Genomic DNA, 20,472 nt, shown 5'->3' on the forward strand with positions numbered 1-20,472 from the left:
CCACATATGCAGAGGTTCTGTTGGCTTCTGCCGAAACCAGATGAACATGTCCACCAAGCTTGTCCTGGGTATAGGGACGGAGCATGGAGTGCTCCACAGCGTGCGCAGGGGGCATCTCCTCCCACTGAGGAGCCCACAGTTACTGCATTTTTATTTTCTTAGTTACAATCGGGTAGGCCTTTAATGTGTTAGAGGCTTGTGCCTTGGGCAGTGGCCTCCACAACAGATGAGCCCTTGGTCCCTCCCCCTCATCCTCTCCTGACATGTCCTCTGTCATCTCTGCTGCCCATCTTCTCAATTACTGTCTCTATTTCTTAAGGGCATCCTATAGGTCATTGTTCAGCTCCTCCAAGAGATGCCAAAGTGTGTCTCTCCTTCCAAATTCTCTCTCTTCTCAATAACCCTTCCCACTATCTTGAGAAAAAGATATCCCACCATCCTGGCTGCTACATGGCCGCTCAGGACCTCTAAGCAGTCTTCTATCTTATGGAGGGCTAATTCCACAGCTTTTGGTGTCTTCACCCTTCCCCAGTTCTGGGGAAGGCCCCATCCCTCTAGGTGGTGCTTTACGCTAGACCAATTCCCCACTAGGGGCTCCTCAATTGGAAGCCCCACAGATAGGGGGCTCCTGGGTGAAGCTGTCCCTCTACCACTGCAGCCACTGGGGCCTCCATCCACAGGGGGGTTCCGAGCATCTCCCCACCATCTCTAGGGGCGGCCTGCCCAAGAGTCATACCCATGTAGACAGATAACATGTACAGAGGTCCTGCCGACTAGAGCCAGATGTAATTCCAGGGGGTGAAATCCCAGGGAAAAATACCTTTGAAACCAAAACCAGTCAGAGGGATAAAGTGGCAGAAACCCAATTATTTCTTACAAGAACTCATCCACTTCTGCTCACCAGTGTGTCTTGTGACCCAGCTGTAGAAGAAGGGCCCCACCTAACCTCTCTGGTCCAGATACAAGCTCACATGCCCTTGTAATTACCTATTGATATGATATGGAGATGAAATACTTCTCTCCACCCCTTTGAAACACCTATTGACATGCATGCACTAAAGCCAGGCAAGGGATTCTGGAAATATTGCAGTTTTACCCACAATGGTATAAGACAGTGATCCAGTTTCATTCTTTTGTATGTAGCTGTCCAGTTTTCCCAGCACCATTTATTAAGGAGACACTCATTATCTTTTCTCCATTATGTATTCTTGCCTCCTTTGTCATAAATTAATTGACATATATGCATGGGTTTATTTCTGGATTTTCTATTCAGTTCCATTGATCTATGTTATGTGTCTGTTTTTATGCCAATACCATATTGTTTTGATTACTATACCTTTGTAATATGGTTTGAAATCAGGGAGCTTGATGCCTCCTGCTTTGTTCTCCTTTTCATGATTGCTTTGGCTATTCAGTGTCTTTTGTGGTTCCATACAATTTTTAGGATTATTCTATTTCTGTGAAAAATGCTATTGGAATTTTAACAGATTGCATTGAATCTTAGATTGCTATGGGTAGTATGGACATTTTAACAATATAATTCTTCCAGTCTATGAGCATGGAACATCTTTCCATTTATTTGTGTCTTCTTCAGTTTCTTTCATCAGTGTCTTACAGTTTTCAGTGTACAGGTCTCTCCCTTCCTTGGCTAAATTTATTCTTAGGTGTTCTGTTCTTTCTGATGTATTTGTAAATAAGATTGTTGATTTATCTTTCTGAAAGTTCATTATTGTATAAAGAGAACAGATTTTTGGACATTGATTTTGTATCCTACTACCTTACTGAAACTGGCTTAGCAATTCTAACAGTTATTTTGGTAGAGTCTTTTCTAATTATTATTTTAATTTATTTTGTTATTTATTTTTTTCCTTTGGATAGTGGCCATCCAAACTGGTGTGAGGTGATAGCTCATTTTAGTTATGATTTCCATTTCCCTGATGATTAGCAATGTGGAGCATCTTTACATGTGTCTGTTGGCCACCTGAATTTCTTCCTTGGAGAAGTGTCTGTTCAGGTCCTCTGCCCATTTTTTTAAATCAGGTTGTTTTTTTGGTATTAAGAAATATGAGTTCTTTATGTATTTTGGATGTTAGCCTCTTTTTGGATGAATTGTTTACAAATATATTCTCCTGTGCTGTAGGTTGTCTTTTTGTGCTGCTGATGGTGTCCTTTGCGGTACAGAAGCTTTTTAGTTTGATGTAATTCCACTTGCTCATTTGATTTTGTTTCCCTTGCCCGAGAAGATGTGTCCAGGAAAAAATTGGTCATGCTTATGTTCAAGAGATTTTCACCTATGTTTTCTTCTAAGAGTTTTATGGTTTCATGACTTACATTCAGGTCTTTGATCCATTTGGAGTTTACTTTTGTGTGTGGAGTTAGACAGCAATCCGGGGTCATGTGCTTCCCTGTATTTGTCTACTTTTCCCAATACCAGTTATTGAAGAGACTGTCTTTTCCCCATTGTATATTTGTAGTCATATAATAATTGACCATATATACATGGGTTTATGTCTGGACTCTCTATTCTGTTCCACTGGTCTGTGGCTCTGTTCTTCTGCCAGTACCAAATTGTCTTGATTACTGTGGCTTTGTAGTAGAGCTTGAAGTTGGGAGGTGAGATCCCCCCCACTTCATTCTTCCTTCTCAGGATTGCTTTGGCTATTCGGGGTCTTTTGTGGTTCCATATGAATTTTTGAACTATTTGTTCCAGTTCATTGAAGAATGCTGTTGGTATTTTGATAGGGATTGCATTGAATCTGTAGATTACTTTGGGCAGGATGACCATTTTGACAATATTAATTCTTCCTAGCCAAGAGCATGGGATGAGTTTCCATTTATTAGTGTCCTCTTTAATTTCTCTTAAGAGTGTCTTGTAGTTTTCAGGGTATTGGTCTTTAACTTCCTTGATTAGGTTTATTCCTAGGTATTTTATTCTTTTTGATTCAATTGTGAATGGAATTGTTTTCCTGATTTCTCTTTCTGCTAGTTCATTGTAACAGATTTCTGTGTATTAATTTTATATTCTGCAACTTTGCTAAATTCCGATGTTAGTTCCAGTAGTTTTGGAGTGGAGTCTTTAGGGTTTTCTATGTACAATATCATGTCATCTGCAAATAGTGGCAGTTTGACTTCTTTACCAATCTGGATTCCTTGTATTTCTTTGTTTTGTCTAATTGCCGTGGCTAGGACCTCCAGTACTATGTTAAATAACAGTGGGGAAAGTGGACATCCCTGTCTTTTTCCTGATCTCAGAGGAAAAGCTTTCAGCTTCTCGCTGTTCAGTATGATGTTGGCTGTGGGTTTATCATATGTGGCCTTTATTTTGTTGAGGTACTTGCCCTCTATACCCATTTTGTTGAGAGTTTTTATCATGAATGGATGTTGAATTTTGTCGAATGCTTTTTCAGCATCTATGGAGATGATCATGTGGTTTTGTCGTTCTTTTGTTGATGTGGTGGATGATGTTGATGGATTTTTGAATGTTGTACCATCCTTGCATCCCTGAGATGAATCCCACTTGATCATGGTGTATGATCCTCTTGATGTATTTTTGAATTTGTTTTGCTAATATTTTGTTGAGTATTTTTGCATCTATGTTCATCAGTGATATTGGTCTGTAATTTTCTTTTTTGGTGGTGTCTTTGCCTGGTTTTGGTATTGCCATTGGTATTTTTAATGGGTATTTCATCGAAACTGTTAATTGTTTTGGGCGGATGACCATTTTGACTATATTAATTTTTATCCATGAGTGCAGGATAGATTTCCATTTATTGGTGTCTTCTTTAAAATTTCTCTCACAAGTGTCTCACAGTTTACAGAGTACAGGTTTATCACCTCTTTGGTTAGATTAATTCCTAGCTATTTTATTCTTTTTAATGCAATTGTAAATGCAGTTTTCTTGATTTCTTTTTCTGGTTGTTCATTGTTAATTTATAGTAATGCAACAGATTTCTGCATATTAATTGTGTATCCTGCAACTTTGCTGAATCCAATTATTCTAATAGTTTTTTGGTGGAATCTTTAGGGTTTTCTGTATATAATATGTCATCTGCAAACAATGACAGTTTAACTTCTTCCTTACCAATGTTGATGCCTTTTATTTCTTTTGTCTGATTGCCATGGCTAGGACCTGTAGTACTATGTTGAATAAAAGTGGGGAGCATGGGCATCCTTGTCTTGTTCCCGATCTTAGAGGAAAAGCTTTCAGCTTCTCGCTGTTAAGTATGTTGGCTGTGGGTTTGTCATATATGGCCTTAATTATGTAGAGGTACTTGCCCTCTATACCTATTTTGTTGAGAATTTTTATCATGAATGGATGTTGAATTTCGTTGAGTGCTTTTTCAGCATCTATGGAGATGATCATGTGGTTTTTATCCTTTTTAATGTGGTGTGTGACATTGATTGATTTCCAAATATTGTATCATCCTTGCATCCCTAGAATAAATCCCACTTGGTTATGATGGATGATCTTTTGATGTGTTTTTTAATTTGGCTTGTTGATATTTGTGAGGATTTTTGCATCTGTGTTCATCAATGATAGTGGTCCAAAATTTTCTTTACTGTAGTGTCTTTTACTGCAGTGTCTGATTTTGGTATTAGAGTGATCCTGGCCTCAAGGAATGAGTTTGGAAGTATTCCCTCCTCTTCTACTTTTTGGAATACTTTAAGAAGAATGGGTATTAGTGTTTCTTTAAATGTTCAGTAAAATTCACCTGTGAAGTCATGTGGTCTCAGACTTTTGTTTGTTGGGAGTATTTTGATTACCAGTTCATTTTCATTCCTGGCAATTGGTGTGTTTAGATTTTGTTTCTTCCTGGGTCAGTCTTGGAAGGTTGTATTTTTCTAGGAATTTGTCCATTTCTTCTAGGTTGTCTTATTTTTTGGCATACAGTTTTTCATAGAATTCTCTAGTAATTCTGTGTTTTGTGGTTTCCATTGTGCCTATTCCTATTTTGTTTATGTATCCTCTCTTTTTTTCCTTCAGTGTGGCTAGGAGTTTTGTCTATTTTGTTTATTTTCTCAAAGAATCAGCTCTTGGTTTCATTGACTTTTTTTTTATCGTTATATTTTTCTCTATTGTATTTATTTCTGCTCTCATCTTTATTATGTCCCCTCTTCTACTAACTTTTGGTTTCCTTTGTTCTTTTTTTTTCAGTTTCTTTATTGTGAATTTAGACTGTTTATTTGGGATTGTTCTTGTATCTTGCGGTAGGCCTGTTTTGCTATGTACTTCCGTAATAGAAACACTTTTGTGGCATCCCACAAATTTTGGACTGTTGTTTTTTTTGTTTTCATATGTCTTCCTGTGTTGCTTGATTTCTGTTTTTCTGTTTTGATTTGTTCATTGATCCATTGATTATTGAGAAGCATGTTGTTTAGCCTCCATGTGTTTGTGGGATTTTTTGTTTTCTTCATATTATTTCTAGTTTTATACCATTGTGTTCTGAGAAGTTAAATGATACAATGTCAGTGTTTTTTAATTTATTGATGTTCTTTTTGTGGCCTTGTATGTGATATATTCTGGAGGACGTTCCATATGCACTTGAGAAAAGTGTGTATCCTGCTGCTTTCAGGTGGAATGCCTGTAGATACCTGTAAAGTTCATCTGATCTAATGTGTTGTTCAGTCTCTGTGTCCTTACTTATTTTCTGCGTAGTTGACCTGTCTTTTGATTTGAGTGGTGTGTTAAAGTCTCCTAAAAAGAATGAGTTCCAGTCTATTTCCCCCTTTAATTCTGTTAGTATTTGATTAACATAGTTTTGTGCTCCTAAGTTGGGTGCATGGATACTTTTAGTGGTTATATCCTCCTGTCGGACTGATCCCTTTATCATTATGGAATGTCCTTCTTTGTCTCCTGTTACTTTCTTTGTTTTGATGTATATTTTGCCTGATTTAAATACTTATACTTGTGCTTTTTTGCCCCTATTACTTTCATGCAATATCTTTTTCCATCCCTTCAGTTTCAGTCTTTGTATGTCTTTGGGTTTGAAGTAAGTCTGTTGTAGGCAGCATATACATGGGTCTTGTTTCTTTATCCATCTTTCTTTTGATTGGTACATTCAGTCCATTTACACTTAAGGTAGTTAATGATAGGTGTTTATTTACTTATTGACATTTAATTAATTGCTTTCTGGTTCTTGTAGTTCCTCTCTGATCCTTTTTCTCTCTCTTATACTCTACTCTTGCTATTTGATGGTTTTCTTTAGTGTTGTGATTGGATTTCTCTTTTCACATCTTCTGTGTTTCTGTCGTGGACTTTAGGCTCGTGGTTGCCAGAGGCCCATGGATAGCTTCCAAACTATATAACGGTCTGTATTAAGTTAATGGTCACTCTATTCTAACACAGCCTAAAAGTACTTCTTTTTATTCTTCTTCTTCCTCCGTACTTTATGTATTAGATGTCATAATCTGTATTTCTGTGTATTTCTTGATTTATTTTGTGTGTAGTTGGTTTTACTACTTTTGTTGTGTTTTGTTTTAGTTTCATACTCACTTGGTAAGTAATTGGTGTACTACACTTACTGTGAGTTTATTTTCACTGTGGAAAACTATTTAAGCTTAAGAATAGTTCCATCTACAGGAGTCCTTTTAATGTATTTTTTAAGGTAGTTCAATGGTGCTGGATTCCTTCAGCCTTTTTTTAATCTGGGAAATGTTAGCTCTCTCCTTCAAATCTGAGTGGTAATCTTGCTGGGTAGTGGATTCTAAGTTAAGGTTCCTTCTGTTTCAATACATTAAATATTTCATGCCACTCCTTCTGGCCTGTAATGTTTCTGCTGAGATGTCTGCTGACAGCCTGATGGGGCTTCCCTTCCAAGTGATCTTTTCTCTCTCTGGCTGCTTTCAACACCCTCTCCTTATCCTTAATCTGTCATTTTGATCTTATGTCTCTTGTTGTCTTCCTTGGGCTCTCTGCACCTCTAAGACCTCAGTGTCTGTTTCCTTCCCCAGATTGGGGAAATTTTCAACAATTATTTCTCCAAAGGGACTTTCTATTCCTTTGTCTCTCTCTTCTCCTCCGGGTACCCCTATATGCAAATTTTGTTTTGTTTGGAGTTGTCACTCAGCTCTCTTATCTTTTTGTTTCTACAGATCTTTTTTCTCTCTGCTCCTTAGCTTCATTGTTTTACTATTCTCTATTTTCCATCTCATTGATTATCTGCTCTATAACAATCTTTCATTCCTTCCATTGTGTATTTCATTTAGGTATATATTTTTCAGCTCTGAGTGGCTCTTTTTCAACTCCTGTATCGCTTTGTTAAAGTCCTCCCTGAGATCTTCAGTACTTTTCTGCAGATCAGTGAGCACACTGATGTTTGCTACTTTGAAATCTGTATCAAGAAGACTAGTGATCTACATTTTATTCAGCCCTCTTTGTGGTGTCTTATCCTATCATTCTGCTTGAAGCATATTCCTCTGCCTCCTCATTGTTAAGGGTTTCTGTGTTTCTTCCTTTCTCTTGGATGGATCTGGTATGCCTCCTGGTCTAGAGAATAATGGCTTTATGAGAAGGTGTCCTGTGGTGCCCAGAAGCTCAAGACTTTCCTCTCCAGTGCCTGCTTCTCCTTTTTGGTGGAGCCACGGTTGCTGTGGGTGGGCTCTGGGTGGGGCCTCCTTTCTGTCTGTCTGCTGGCAGTGGTCTATCTCCGTCCACAGTGGCAGCAGTTTGTCTCAGGCAGCCCTATGTGAACATTGTGAATATTGCAGTGTCCTTTTTGAGCAGAGCAGCAGTGCTTCTGGGATCACTGTAGGCAGCAGGCCCAACTCTTTCTTCCTTGCAGTGATGGATGTGTTACTGGGCCAGTGCGGTGGGCGGGGAGGTTTCATGGCTCTGGGGCAGGCCCGTGGCTTTGTGCTGTGAGTCATGGGGCTCATGGGCAAGCTATCTGTGGGACATAGATGAGCACACCAGGCCCCTGTGAGTTGGAAGGAGTGTTTGGGAGCTGGCTTCTGCAGGCATTTCCCTAGTTGGGCTGAGATAGGGTCAAGAGAGCTGGGAAAGCCTCCTGCTACCTGCCAGACAGCAAAGTCTCCCTCTGTCTGCCAGGCTGCAAAGTCTGTCACTTTGGAGCCAAAAGGGTGAGTGGGTAGGTATGCAGGGAAGTGCCTCAGGGCTGAACCTGCAGCAAGGGGAATGGAGTATTTGGGGCTTCTGCAGTTGCCTGATCTTTTTGGCTAAGGGAGGACTGGGGAAGTGTCATCTACCTGCTGTTTCTCCTGCAGAGAGAGCTCCATCCAACCCTCGCCCCTCTGGCACCCCACCCACTGCTGGCAAATCCTTCATATGACTATCTCTGTTTTTGGTCTCAGGGGACTGATAGATCATGCCTGTCCTCCACAAGTGGTTGGAGTCTCAACCTACCAATTTTCCAACTCTCTGGTGATTAATGGTGCCCCACTAATCACCAGAAACCCAGTGCAGTGTGGACTCGTGTTCCCAGAGCAGATCTACAGGGCCAGGTTTGCAGAGTTCTGGAGCACCTGTTCCTTTCCCGCTCAGTTAATCTTCTTCCCACCTGTGGGCTGGGATGGGGTAAGGGCTGGAGTCCCTATTGATCACGGCTCTGCCACATTACCCTTCTCTGTGTGGGCCTCTCTTCCTCACAAGGTGGAGGTGATCTGCTCTGTAGGCTTCAGGTCATTTTCAGGGTGAGTTGTATTTGCTCTCCTTGCTTCCTTGCTGTGTGGGGGAGGAGGTTTCCACCGGGCCTCCTACTTTGCCAACTATTTTACAGAGTTGGTGGGATCTTCAGGGTTTGATATATGTAAATGATCCCATCTACAAATAGTGACAGTTTTACTTTTTCCTTTCCAATTTGAATGCCATTCATTTCTTTTTCTTTTTCTTATTTATTTATCTATTTTTTAAAAATGTTTTTTGGTATCATTAATATACACTTACATGAACAACATTGTGGTTACTATATTCCCCCCTTCACCAAGTCCCCACTACATACCCCATTACAGTCACTGTCCATCAGCATAGTAATATGCTGTAGAATCACTACTTGTCTTCTCTGTGCTATACTGCCTTCCCCTTGCCACCCCCACCCCACATTATGTGTGCTAATCATAATGCCTCTTTTTCCCCCTTATCACACCCTTCCCACCCATCCTCCCCAGTCCCTTTCCCTTTGGTAACTGTTAGTCCATTTTTGGGTTCTGTGAGTCTGCTGCTGTTTTGCTCCTTCAGTTTTCTTTTTGTTCTTATACTCCACAGATGAGTGAAATCATTTGATACTTGTCTATCTCTGCCTGGCTTATTTCACTGAGCATAATACCCTCTAGCTCCATGCATGTTGTTGCAAATGGTAGGATTTGTTTTCTTCTTATGGCTGAATAATATTCAATTGTGCATATGTACCATATCTTCTTTATCCATTCATCTACTGCTGGACACTTAGCTTGGCTATTGTGAATAGTGGTGCGATAAACATAGGGGTGCATGTCTCTTTCAAACTGGGCTTCTGTATTCTTAGGGTAAATTCCTAGGAGTGGAATTCCTCGGTCAAATGGTATTTCTATTTTGAGTTTTTTGAGGAACCTCCATACTGCTTTCCACAATGGTTGAACTAATTTACATTCCCACCTGCAGTGTAGGAGGGTTCCCCTCTCTCCACATCTTAGCCAGCATTTGTTGTTCCTAGTCTTTTGGATGTTGGCACTCCTAACTGGTGTGAGGTGATATCTCATTGTGGTTTTAATTTGCATTTCTCTGATGATTAGCGATGTGGGGCATCTGTTCATGTGCCTGTTGCTATCTGAATTTCTTCTCTGGAGAAGTGTCTGTTCAGATCCTCTGCCCATTTTTTAATTGGATTATTTCCTTTTTGTTGAGGTGTGTGAGCTCTTTGTATATTTTGGATGTCAACCCCTTATCGGATCTGTCATTTATGAATATATTCTCCCATACTGTAGGATACCTTTTTGTTCTATTGATGGTATCCTTTGCTGTACAGAAGTTTTTAGTTTGATATAGTCCCACTTGTTCATTTTTGCTTCTGTTTCCCTTGCCCAGGGAGATAAGTTCATGAAGAAGTTCCTCATGTTTATATTCAAGAGAGTTTTCCCTTTATTTTCTTCTAAGAGTTTTATGGTTTCATGACTTACATTCAGGTCTTTGATCCATTTCAAAGTTACTTTTGTGTATGGGGTTAGACAGTGATCCAGTTTCATTCTCTTACATGTAGCAGTCCACTTTTGCCAACACCAGCTGCTGAAGAGGCTGTCATCTCCCCATTGTATGTCCATGGCTCCTTTATCGTATATTAATTGACCATATATGTTTGGGTTAATATTGGACTCTCTGTTCTGTTCCACTGGTCTATGGGTCTGTTCTTGTGCCAGTACCAAATTGTCTTGAATACTGTGGCTTTGTAGTAGAGCTTGAAGTTGGGAGGTGAGATATCCCCTGCTTTATTCTTCCTTCTCAGGATTGCTTTGGCTATTTGGGGTCTTTTGTGGTTCCATATGAATTTTTGAACTATTTGTTCCAGTTTGTTGAAGAATACATTGCTATTTTGATAGGGATTGCATTGAATCTGTAGATTGCTTTAGACAGGATGGCCATTTTAACAATATTAATTCTTCCTATCCAAGATCATGGGATGAATTTCCATATATTAGTATTCTCTTTAATTTCTCTTAAGAGTGTCTTATAGTTTTCAGGGTATAGGTCCATTCATTTCTTTTTCTCGCCCAATTGTTTTGGCTAGGACTGGGGCATCCTTTCTTACTTTGTATCTTAGAGGAAAATATTTCAGGTTTTCACTGAATATGATGTTAGCTGTGGGCTGGACATATATGGCCTTTATTATACTGAGTTGTATAGCCCCCTGAAAAATAAGTATTTTTCAAAATAAAATACAGTGAAAAGAGGGGCATTTTGTAATTTTTGCAATTTCTTTAATGGTTGATTTAACAAAAGACTAGGTTTCTTATATCTGCTTTTGCATTCAATCTATTTCACTATTGTATATTTTATAGCTTTAGAAAACTCCAACATATATTCATGAAAGAGTGAAAGTGAAAAAAGCAAATAGTGTGTTGTTGTGACTGTTTAAATAGTTTTAACTCTCAGACGCTTAGATGAGAATTCTGACAAGTTGAATCATGGATCATATTAAACAACATCTCTTCTTTTATTCTTTTTGAAACTTGTAAACCAATAGGATGGACTCAAAACCATTTGTTTGTCATTAGGGAAATGCAAACCAAAGCCACAATAACACTTCACACCCAGTAAGATGGCCATAATTAAAAGGAGGAAATAATAACTAATGGTGAGGATGTGGATAAATTGGAACCCTCATACATTGCTGGTGAGAATGTTAAATGGTGCTGTCGTTTGGAAAATGGGATTGCAATTCCTCAGGTTAAACATAGAGCTCCATATGAACTGTAAAGAACTCCACTCCTAGGTATGTGCTCAAGAAAATTGAAAATACACATCCACACAAAAGCTTGTACATGAATGTTCACACAAACATTGTTCATAATTGTCAAAAAGTGGAAATAACCCAACACGAATGGCTGTATACTGTGTGCTCCCAGTAATAAACAATGTCCAGAATAGGCAAGTCCATAGAGACAGTAGCTCAGTGGTTGCTAGTTACTGGAAGGGGTGGGGAGTGACTGCTGAGGATATGGAGGTTTTTGTTAGGATGATGAAAATGTTTTGTAGTTAAATAGTGGTAATGATTGTGGACTGTTGTGAATATATTAAAAACCACTGAATAATATTCTTTGGAAAATATGGTAAAGGAACTGGACAATATCCTGAGGTCACTGCCACTTCAGCAGCCTTCCCACCGCCTCTCACTCACTCTATGCTACACACTCAGTGTTGCTGCTTCTTGACCTTTCTTCACTTATAATAGCTCTGCCCTTTTGAGAGTCTGACTTCTGGATGTACCATCCTGTTCCTTACTGTTTTCATCTCAGTATCTTAGTGACTCCCATCATTCCTTGAAGATGTTAGGCTCTGGATCACTTCTGTCTACCTCAGCCCAGCAGTGGTCATTATTTTTTATTGACTTCTATAATCATCGTTTTTTATTGACTTTGATAATCCTAAATTCGTGACTTTTTCCTTCCTTAGGATCATTTCCTTAATTTCACCTTAGTCTCCCATTCCAATGTGTGTGTGTGTATGTGTGTGTATTTATGTATATGTATGTATATATGAGGAAATCTTAAATGAAATGGAAAATTTATCCAGAAAAAGCACTAAATATAGGAAGTAGGTAGATTTATCCATTGTGGGTTTTGACAGCATAATGTGGACCAATGGGATGAAATTATAATAGAGAAACTATTTTAGTATAAATATCTGTGAATAAAGCTGTCCGCAAATTGAAGTGAACCTCCTAAGACATTAGTGAGTGCTCAGTTACTAATAGAATTCAAGCGAAATGTGATTCTCTATTTGATTGAAACGTAGTAGAACAGTGGTTGACATACTTTTTCTGTAAATGGTTAGTAAGCATTACAGGCCAGGTGGTCACTGTTGCAGCTGCCTAACTCTGCCATTAAAGCATGAAAGCAGCCACAGACAATATGTAAACAAATGAGCATAGCTGTGTTCCAATAAAACTTGTTTACAAAAACAGGCAGCAGGCCAGATTCAGCCTTCAGGCTGTAATTTACTGATTCTTGCTGTAGAGAATTTTCACTGGTTACTGCTTTAGGATTTGTATGAGATAAATTCTACAGACTCCATGTCTCTTAAGAGGGTGAAGAACACTGAGTTATTTGCACTTTCAAATTTGCTAAATGATTAGTATTTGATAATTTTCCCTGAAACATAAGTGGAGAATGTGGTTTTATTGGGTGAAGGAAGACTAATTTTCAGAAGCACAGAGTAATTATTTAGATGATAAAAGTTACAATAGCCCTGATGGGAGCAGATATCAGACCTTGATTTGTTAAATAATACTCTATGCCTTCCCTTGTAATCCCTTTGAGCAGAATATAATAAATAGGCTTCAGAATTGAGAGTAAAAGAGTTCTACAAAAAATTTACTAAAAATTTGGAATGCACTTATCTACTTATTTTAGCATGCATTTATATTTCATATTTTCTTTTTGAAGTTATAATGTTTGTAAAACTATTGAACAGGTAAATAATTTAGGAAATCTAAATTGTGATTTTTTTATATTGGTTTAGCAGAAAGAAACCACTTTTGAGCAACCTGCCCTTTCAGTTTCAAAGCAGTCACCACCAATATCGACACCTAAATGGATTGACCCAAAATCTATTTGTAAGACACCCAGCAGCAGTGCCTTGGATGATTACATGAGCTGGTAACTGCGTTTGGTTTTTTAGTGTGATACAGTAGACATTAACATGTCGGTTTCAGTGCCAAACAGACCTGGAGTTGAATCTCTCAAGACTTTGCAAAATCATACTGTTTTTCCTAGCATCAGTTTTATCATCTGTAAAAAGAGGAAGAGAAGGTGGCTAGAAGAAAATTTTAGGAATTGTTGTGAAAGTCTCTGTCCTACTGTGATCTGTGCCTATAGCCTGTGTGTGTGAAGCTTCTTGAGTGTCATGCATTGCCACATGGATGCCTCTCTGTAATTGAGGGAGATATTTTAAAGGTTAGCATTCTTAGAGTGGATAAAGGGTGGATACATTTTATAGCAAAGGAGATATTAATTGGTATGTGATCTTTTCTGAAAGAGATTGGTTGTATGGATCACATAATTCTAGGAGTGTTCAAAGGTATAAGACCTGAGTGGACAGGAATGAGGAATGGATGAAGAAATTGCATGGCCACTGCTGATTAACAGGAAACACAGGGATATTGCAAAAACAAATTAATGACACTTCAAAGAAAGGAAGTAAAGGAATGTGGCATATCATGTCATCCAAGTAATGGCTATATTTTATCTATTTTTAATATGTTAGAGGATAATTTAAGTCTGTGATAATTTAAGTCTTAATGAGAATTGGACTTTGAGGTTTTATACCCTAGTCTCTTACCTACTTAATACAATTTTACTGTATATTCATTTTACTAGAGAATATTTTAAAGAATGATTGCTAACTAGATTAGTGGATTAGTTATTTTTTGTGAGATTAGATTATTTTTTGTCAACATATTTGTGGAACTCTTTGTGCCAAGTTCTCTACTAGGTGTTGAGGATACAGTAGTGAGACAGCAAAGCACAAATGCGAAGCAAAACCGAAGGATCAAAACAGCAGCAGACTCACAGACTCCAGGAAGGGACTAGTGGTTATCAAAGGGGAGGGGTGGGAGAAGGTAGGGAGGAAGGGAGAAGGGGATTAAGGGGTATTATGATTAGTACACATGGTGTTGGGGGTCACGGGGAAGACAGTGTAGCACAGAGCAGACAAGTAGTGACTGTGGCATCTTACTACACTGATGGACAAGTGACTGCAGTGGGGCATGGGGGGTACTTGATAATATGGGTGAATGTAGTAACCACAATGTTTTTCATGTGAAACCTTCGTAAGAGTGTATACAATGATACCTTTTAAAAAAAAAGCCAAACTCTTCATGTAATTAATTGGCTTTCAGATATTGCTAGCAGGCTCTTATAAAACATCATTGTTAAAAAGCACTCATAAATTCTGTGATTAACCATAGGGCTGATCTTTGCCTTAGCTAAATTCTGATAAAATAATCCCAATTCCATATTTTAAACACCATCTTATTTACTAACAAGGATTTCTTGTCTAGGGAACAAAAATTACTTCAGAAAGAATTATTGCAAAATGAAATTTCTGGTGGTGGTGTAGCTAGAATAAATAATTCAGCTCTATTATGAGAACTGACTTGGATTCTGTTGCTTGTAACACTTTTAAGTTTATACCTACCTTTTAAAATCACAGGAAAACTGAGTCAGAATCTTGTTTTTAAGATTTTTAGTGTCTTAAATTTAAAAAATATCTTTTTAGTTTTAGAACTCCAGTTGTAAAGAATGACTTTCCACCTGCTTGTCAGTTGTCAACACCTTATGGCCGGCTTGCATATTTCCAACCTCAACAGCAGCAAATACCTCCTACTCCACTACACAATTTACAGGTTTGATAAGCTTTGTTTATAATGGTATCTGTTAAGGTGTCAATTTCAAGGACTTTATTTTTACAGCATCTAGTTGTTAGGAAAGGTTTTAAGAACTTGTCCATTCGTGGTCCCATTAGGCAAAGCTCTTTTCTAATATCCTCATAAGGGTGACTTATGACTTTTAAGAGGTTAGTTATTCAAGAAGCTAATGAAGTTTTTTCCATTAACTAGGTCAGTGAATCCAGTTTAATAGCTAGACAAAATTTCTCTTGTAATCTAGGTTTTTTTTTCCATTTATCTATTTAAGCCAATCATTGGCTGATTAATATATAAGTAAAGGTTCAAGATTATCAGAATAACAATATGAGATGCTACTAGAATATATTTTAAAATAGGTATTGTTAAATAAGAGAACATTTTTTGCTGATGAGGTGATTACATTGTCATTTGGAGAAAAATTATACACTCTCCTGACATCAGTACAAAAATTAGTTTTTAATAACTATCTGAGAGGCAGCTTAACACTGGTAGAAAGTATGGGTTTTGAAGGGAGACTGCCTAGCCATGAATATTGTCCTTACTACTTACCTTTTGCAAATTACTTAAATTCTCTGTGCCCATTTCATCATCTATAAAATAAGGATAATAAAGATCATCTTGTAGGATGATCGTGAAGATTAATTTAGTTAATATATATGTAACTTACAAAACAGCCTGGGAAGTAAAACAAAACTTAGTAAATAGAACAGCAAAAAAACACAAATAAACCATGTTATTAATTATACAAATCAAGAAATAAAATTATCTGACAAAGTAGAACAGTCATCACCAGGGGCTAGAAGAAGGAAAGAATAGGGAGTTTCTTTAATGGATATAGAGTTTCAATAAGAGATGATGAAAATTTCTGGAGATGGATGATGGTAATGATTGTACAGCAGTGTAAATGTACTTAATGCCACTGAATTGTAATTATTTTAAAAATGGCTAAAATGGTAAATTTAATGTTATGTCCGTTTTACTATAATTTAAAAAAATAATGAAACAAAAAATTAACTGACCATAGAATATATTATGTTTCTGTAGTAAAGGTGTTTTGAGGGTTGAAACAGTATTATAAATTAAAAACAGGAGAAAGATGAGCAGGTTTGCCCATACATGATTCAAAACATATTTATTAAGCTATTTCTTATGTCACACCCTGTTCCAGTTAAAATCTAAAAGTCAAGTCAGACATGACCAAATGAGGGGCTAGGACCTGCTCGAACAGGCCACAGTGTAGCTGGAGCTCAGGCAGGGTACTGGGTGATCCTTAGAGTTCTGCCGGGCCCTTTGAGTTTCACCCCAAGAGGGAAAGGAAGCTGCGGAATAGGTTGGGACCAGAAGTAAAATGACCTTATTTGCATTTTGAACAAGTTACTTTGGCTGCAGTGTGGAGATTGGACTAAGGGGGATGTGGAATGTCCTGTGTAGGAAACTGAACTTCACATTGTTATTGAATTAGAAATAAGTCAGAATTACTTTATTCTAAAAACTGTCAGCAGTTAGGAGGAAATGACATTTAACTGCTTTTTTCCCTCTTAGAAATTTTCAGTGCGAGTATGAGAGGAAGCTCCAAAAGGAAGAGGCAGGTAGCGGGTAGTGAAGGGCCTTGATGCAATTGTGACTTAATGAAAAATAAGAGGCACATATTTCAAAGCCTAATACTTTCTCACAGAAAACATGTCATGTCTCAACAGTGTTTTCCACCTTACAGGTTAATAAATACTTCAAAATTAATGGAACAAAAAGCTGCCAAAAGACTATACTATTATATACATATAACTGTATTTCCATAGTAGAAAGGAGATTGTGTGGGAGCGTCCACCACTTCGGATATAAAGCAAGACTTGGTTAAAATGAGGTTAATTCAGACCCTGTTTCAATTTAGTTAGTTAACTAATCCGGTGTTCTTCGTGGCTCCAGCTTCCTTGTCAGTTCAGAATAATTCCTTTCACTGTACTCTGTTCAAAGCATAGGTCCATATAGTGTTCTAGCATAAGGGAAGGGAGAAGGGGCATGTTGTATATAGTACTTCAGTTGGAAGTTTGCTGAGGAAGGTACGAAGTTTAAATTAAGTAAGTTGTTGGAGATCACCCAGCAAAAAGGGGGCTCTGCTGAAATCTGCATTTGTCTGATTAACTGGAGCGCTTCCCACCTTAGCATACTGCTTCCATTATAATGTGATGATGCTAAATGAGAAGAAAATATATAGATATAATTGTATGTTTATATGTGTATGTATGTATGTAAGAAGGTTTTTATAAGAGGAAGAGAATAGGTGAAAAATGATAGTATATAAATTTTCATGTTGGACATTAAGTGGTTCTTTCCTTCTTAAATCTTTGACTATGTATTTAGGTTAACTAAAGCCAAGTTGGAGGGGGAGACCTTGGAAGTTTGTCTATGTATTAATTTATTAAGTTTCTTTCTTTGAATGAAGTATGTAAATTCTCTCTTTGGAATATTGTGACCAATACTTAATTACTTAAGATTTAAGATAATTTTAAAATTAGAAGCATTTCACTGAACTAAGTGTAAGCTAGTTTCTCAGGCATATTCTTTGAACCTTTGAATCTATATATTTTAACTACTTAGATTTCAGCATCCTCATCAACAAATGAATGCATTTCAGTTAAAGGGAGAATTTATTCCATATTGAAGCAGATAGGAAGCGGCGGTTCAAGTAAGGTAAGTATCTTAAATATTTAAGAAACAAAAATATTTTGTACTTTCTTGTCTGTCTTTTTACCTTTTGGGTCTTTTTTTTTTGTAACTTCTAGGGACCTGTGTTGCCCTTGACCCAAAAAATCCTTCTCGTCCACTGCTCCAATCCCTCTCTCCTACAGATGACATCTCTTTAGACCTTTGTCTTAATTATAATCCCCTCCTCTTCCATCCAGTGTACTTTGTTTTCAAATTTCTTCTCTAAATAGCATTAACATTGACTTGGGAATGGGAAATGACAGCTATGTGTTATCACAGAAGAATCTTTCTAAAAGTTAGACCATGGTGTAAATGACTAATATGCCTAGAATAATTGAGCAAGGTTTTGGACTAATGGATTTTGTTTTGTTTTGAGTTTTTCATTTCATAGTTAAAGTTTAGTAACAAAATGAATTTCTGGAATTGGACTAGATCATTTCCTAAATTTATCTGAGTTCTGAATTGATATGGTTCTGATTCTCTGAAGAGAAGGTGCCTTAGGAGTTACCTAAGCTTACCATTCAGTGCCTCTCGTTGACTCTCTTCCAGCTGCCCTCTCCTGCTGTATTTCACTCTGCAGCTCAACACCTCAGTGCTCTGTAGTTTATTTGATTGGTTTGTTGTCTGAGTCCCTGGCACTTGAATGTGAGTTCCATCAGGACAGGGATGTTTGCCCCATTATCTAGAATAGTGCCTAAAACACAACAGAGACTGAAGTATTTGTTGAATGTATAAACTGTTCCTCCTCAGCTGTTTTGTTATTACAGTTGTTATGGATGATATATGAAACAAAGTCTATTAAGTTTGTTTTAAGTTTTACTGTATTTTTCTAAGCCAGCTACAATAACTAGACTTGCTTAGTACTATCTTGTTAACTTATTACAAATAAGTTATATACATTACCATGTATAGCGATTGTTCAATAATAATAGTATCTTTTCTGTATACATTTCCTTTGTTACTTCCCTTGCCTCAAATTTCAGACATGGGAATAAAGGGACAATGCAGTTGATTTTTATCAATATATTAGAATTAGCTGATTTAGTTACTTTAATAAAAATTTCTTGGTTAATATTTATTACTCACAGGTTATTTAGCTATTTTTTTAATAGTGTCAAGGTAAGATATTTATTTACTTACATGTTTTCAAAGGATGTAGAATAATCTTAAAAGTGTTCTAAATATTTTTCCACGGAAGATAATGAAGATAAAAGTTTACTTAAGTAAATGGTCAAGTAATAAAGCGATGACAGGCCCATAGTTTCTTTCAGTATCATTGATGTACAATCTTATGAAGGTTTCACATGAGCAATATTGTAGTTACTACATTCACACATATTATCAAGTCCCCTCCACACACACCCCATTGCAGTCACTGTCCATCAGCATAGTAAGATGCTATAGAGTCACTACTTGTCTTTGTACTATGCTGCCTTCCCCATGCTCCCCCTACATTATGTGTGCTGATCATAATGACCCTTAAACACCTTCTCTCTCCCTCCTCACCCATCCTCCCCCACCCCTCTGTTTTAGTAACCTCTAGTCCCTTCTTGGAGTCTGTGATTCTGCTGCTGTTTTGCTCCTTCAGTTTTACTTTGCTGTTACACTCCACAAATGAGTGAAATCATTTGGTACTTGTCTTTCTCTGCCTGGCTTATTACACTAAGCATAATACCCTCCAGCTCCATCTGTGTTGTTGCAAATGGTAGGATTTGGTTTCTTCTTGTAGCTGAATAGTATTTCATCATGTATATGTACCACCTCTTCTTTTTTTTTTTTCATTAAGGTATCATTAATATACAATCTTAGGCTCAGGTTTCACATGAGCAACATTGTGCTTACTACATTCCCCCTATTAGAAAGTCCCCAATGCATACCCCATTACAGTCACTGTCCATCAGCGTAGTAAGATGCTATAAAGTCACTACTTATCCTCTCTGTGCTATAGTTCCTTCCCCGTGCCCCCCCATATTATGTGTGCTAATCATAATACCCCATAATCCCGTTATCCCTCCTTTCCAACTCACCCTCCCCAGTCTGTTTCCCTTTGGTAACTGTTAGTCCATTCTTGGGTTCTGTGATTCTGCTGCTGTTTTGTTCCTTCAGTTTTTGCTTTGTTCTTATACTCCACAGATGAGTGAAATCATTTGATACTTGTCTTTCTCCGCCTGGCTTATTTCACTGAGCATAATACCCTCTGGCTCTATCCATGTTGTTGCGAATGGTAGGGTTTGTTTTCTTCTTATGGCTGAATAATATTCCATTGTGTATATGTACCACCTCTTCTTTATCCATTCATCTATTGATGGACACTTAGGTTGCTTCAATATCTTGGCTATTGTAAATAGTGCTGCAGTAAACATAGGGGTGCATATGTGCATATGTCTTTTTGAATCAGGGATCTTGTTTTCTTTGGGAAAATTTCAAGGAGTGGAATTCCTGGGTCAAATGGTATTTCTATTTTTAGTTTTTTGAGAAACCTCCATACTGCTTTCCATAATGATTGAACTAGCTTACATTCCCACCAGCAGTGTAGGAGGGTTCCCCTTTCTCCACATCCTAGCCAGCATTTGTTGTTCCTAGTCTTTTGGATGTTGGCCATCCTAACTGGCTGAGGTGATATCTCGTTGTGGTTTTAATTTGCATTACCCTGATGATTAGCGATGTAGAGCATCTTTTCATGTGCCTGTTGGCC

At 37.7% G+C, this 20,472-nt stretch overlaps 1 protein-coding gene across 3 annotated transcripts in view; it reads left to right on the plus strand.

Annotated features, from left to right (window-relative positions):
- Positions 1 to 20,472, plus strand: part of TTK (TTK protein kinase) — a 75,515-nt gene that overhangs the window by 33,663 nt on the left and 21,380 nt on the right. For 2 of the 3 annotated variants that reach the window (XM_057489372.1, XM_057489373.1), the window contains exons 12-14: positions 13,169 to 13,305; positions 14,927 to 15,053; positions 17,670 to 17,762. In XM_057489372.1, coding sequence (XP_057345355.1) covers positions 13,169 to 13,305; positions 14,927 to 15,053; positions 17,670 to 17,762 — 357 coding nt within the window. The remainder of the gene's footprint in view (positions 1 to 13,168; positions 13,306 to 14,926; positions 15,054 to 17,669; positions 17,763 to 20,472) is intronic. The other variant, XM_057489374.1, reaches the window with a different exon arrangement.

This window comes from Manis pentadactyla, chromosome 12 (genome assembly GCF_030020395.1).
Source record: "Manis pentadactyla isolate mManPen7 chromosome 12, mManPen7.hap1, whole genome shotgun sequence".
In the NCBI taxonomy this organism is placed as follows: domain Eukaryota; kingdom Metazoa; phylum Chordata; class Mammalia; order Pholidota; family Manidae; genus Manis; species Manis pentadactyla.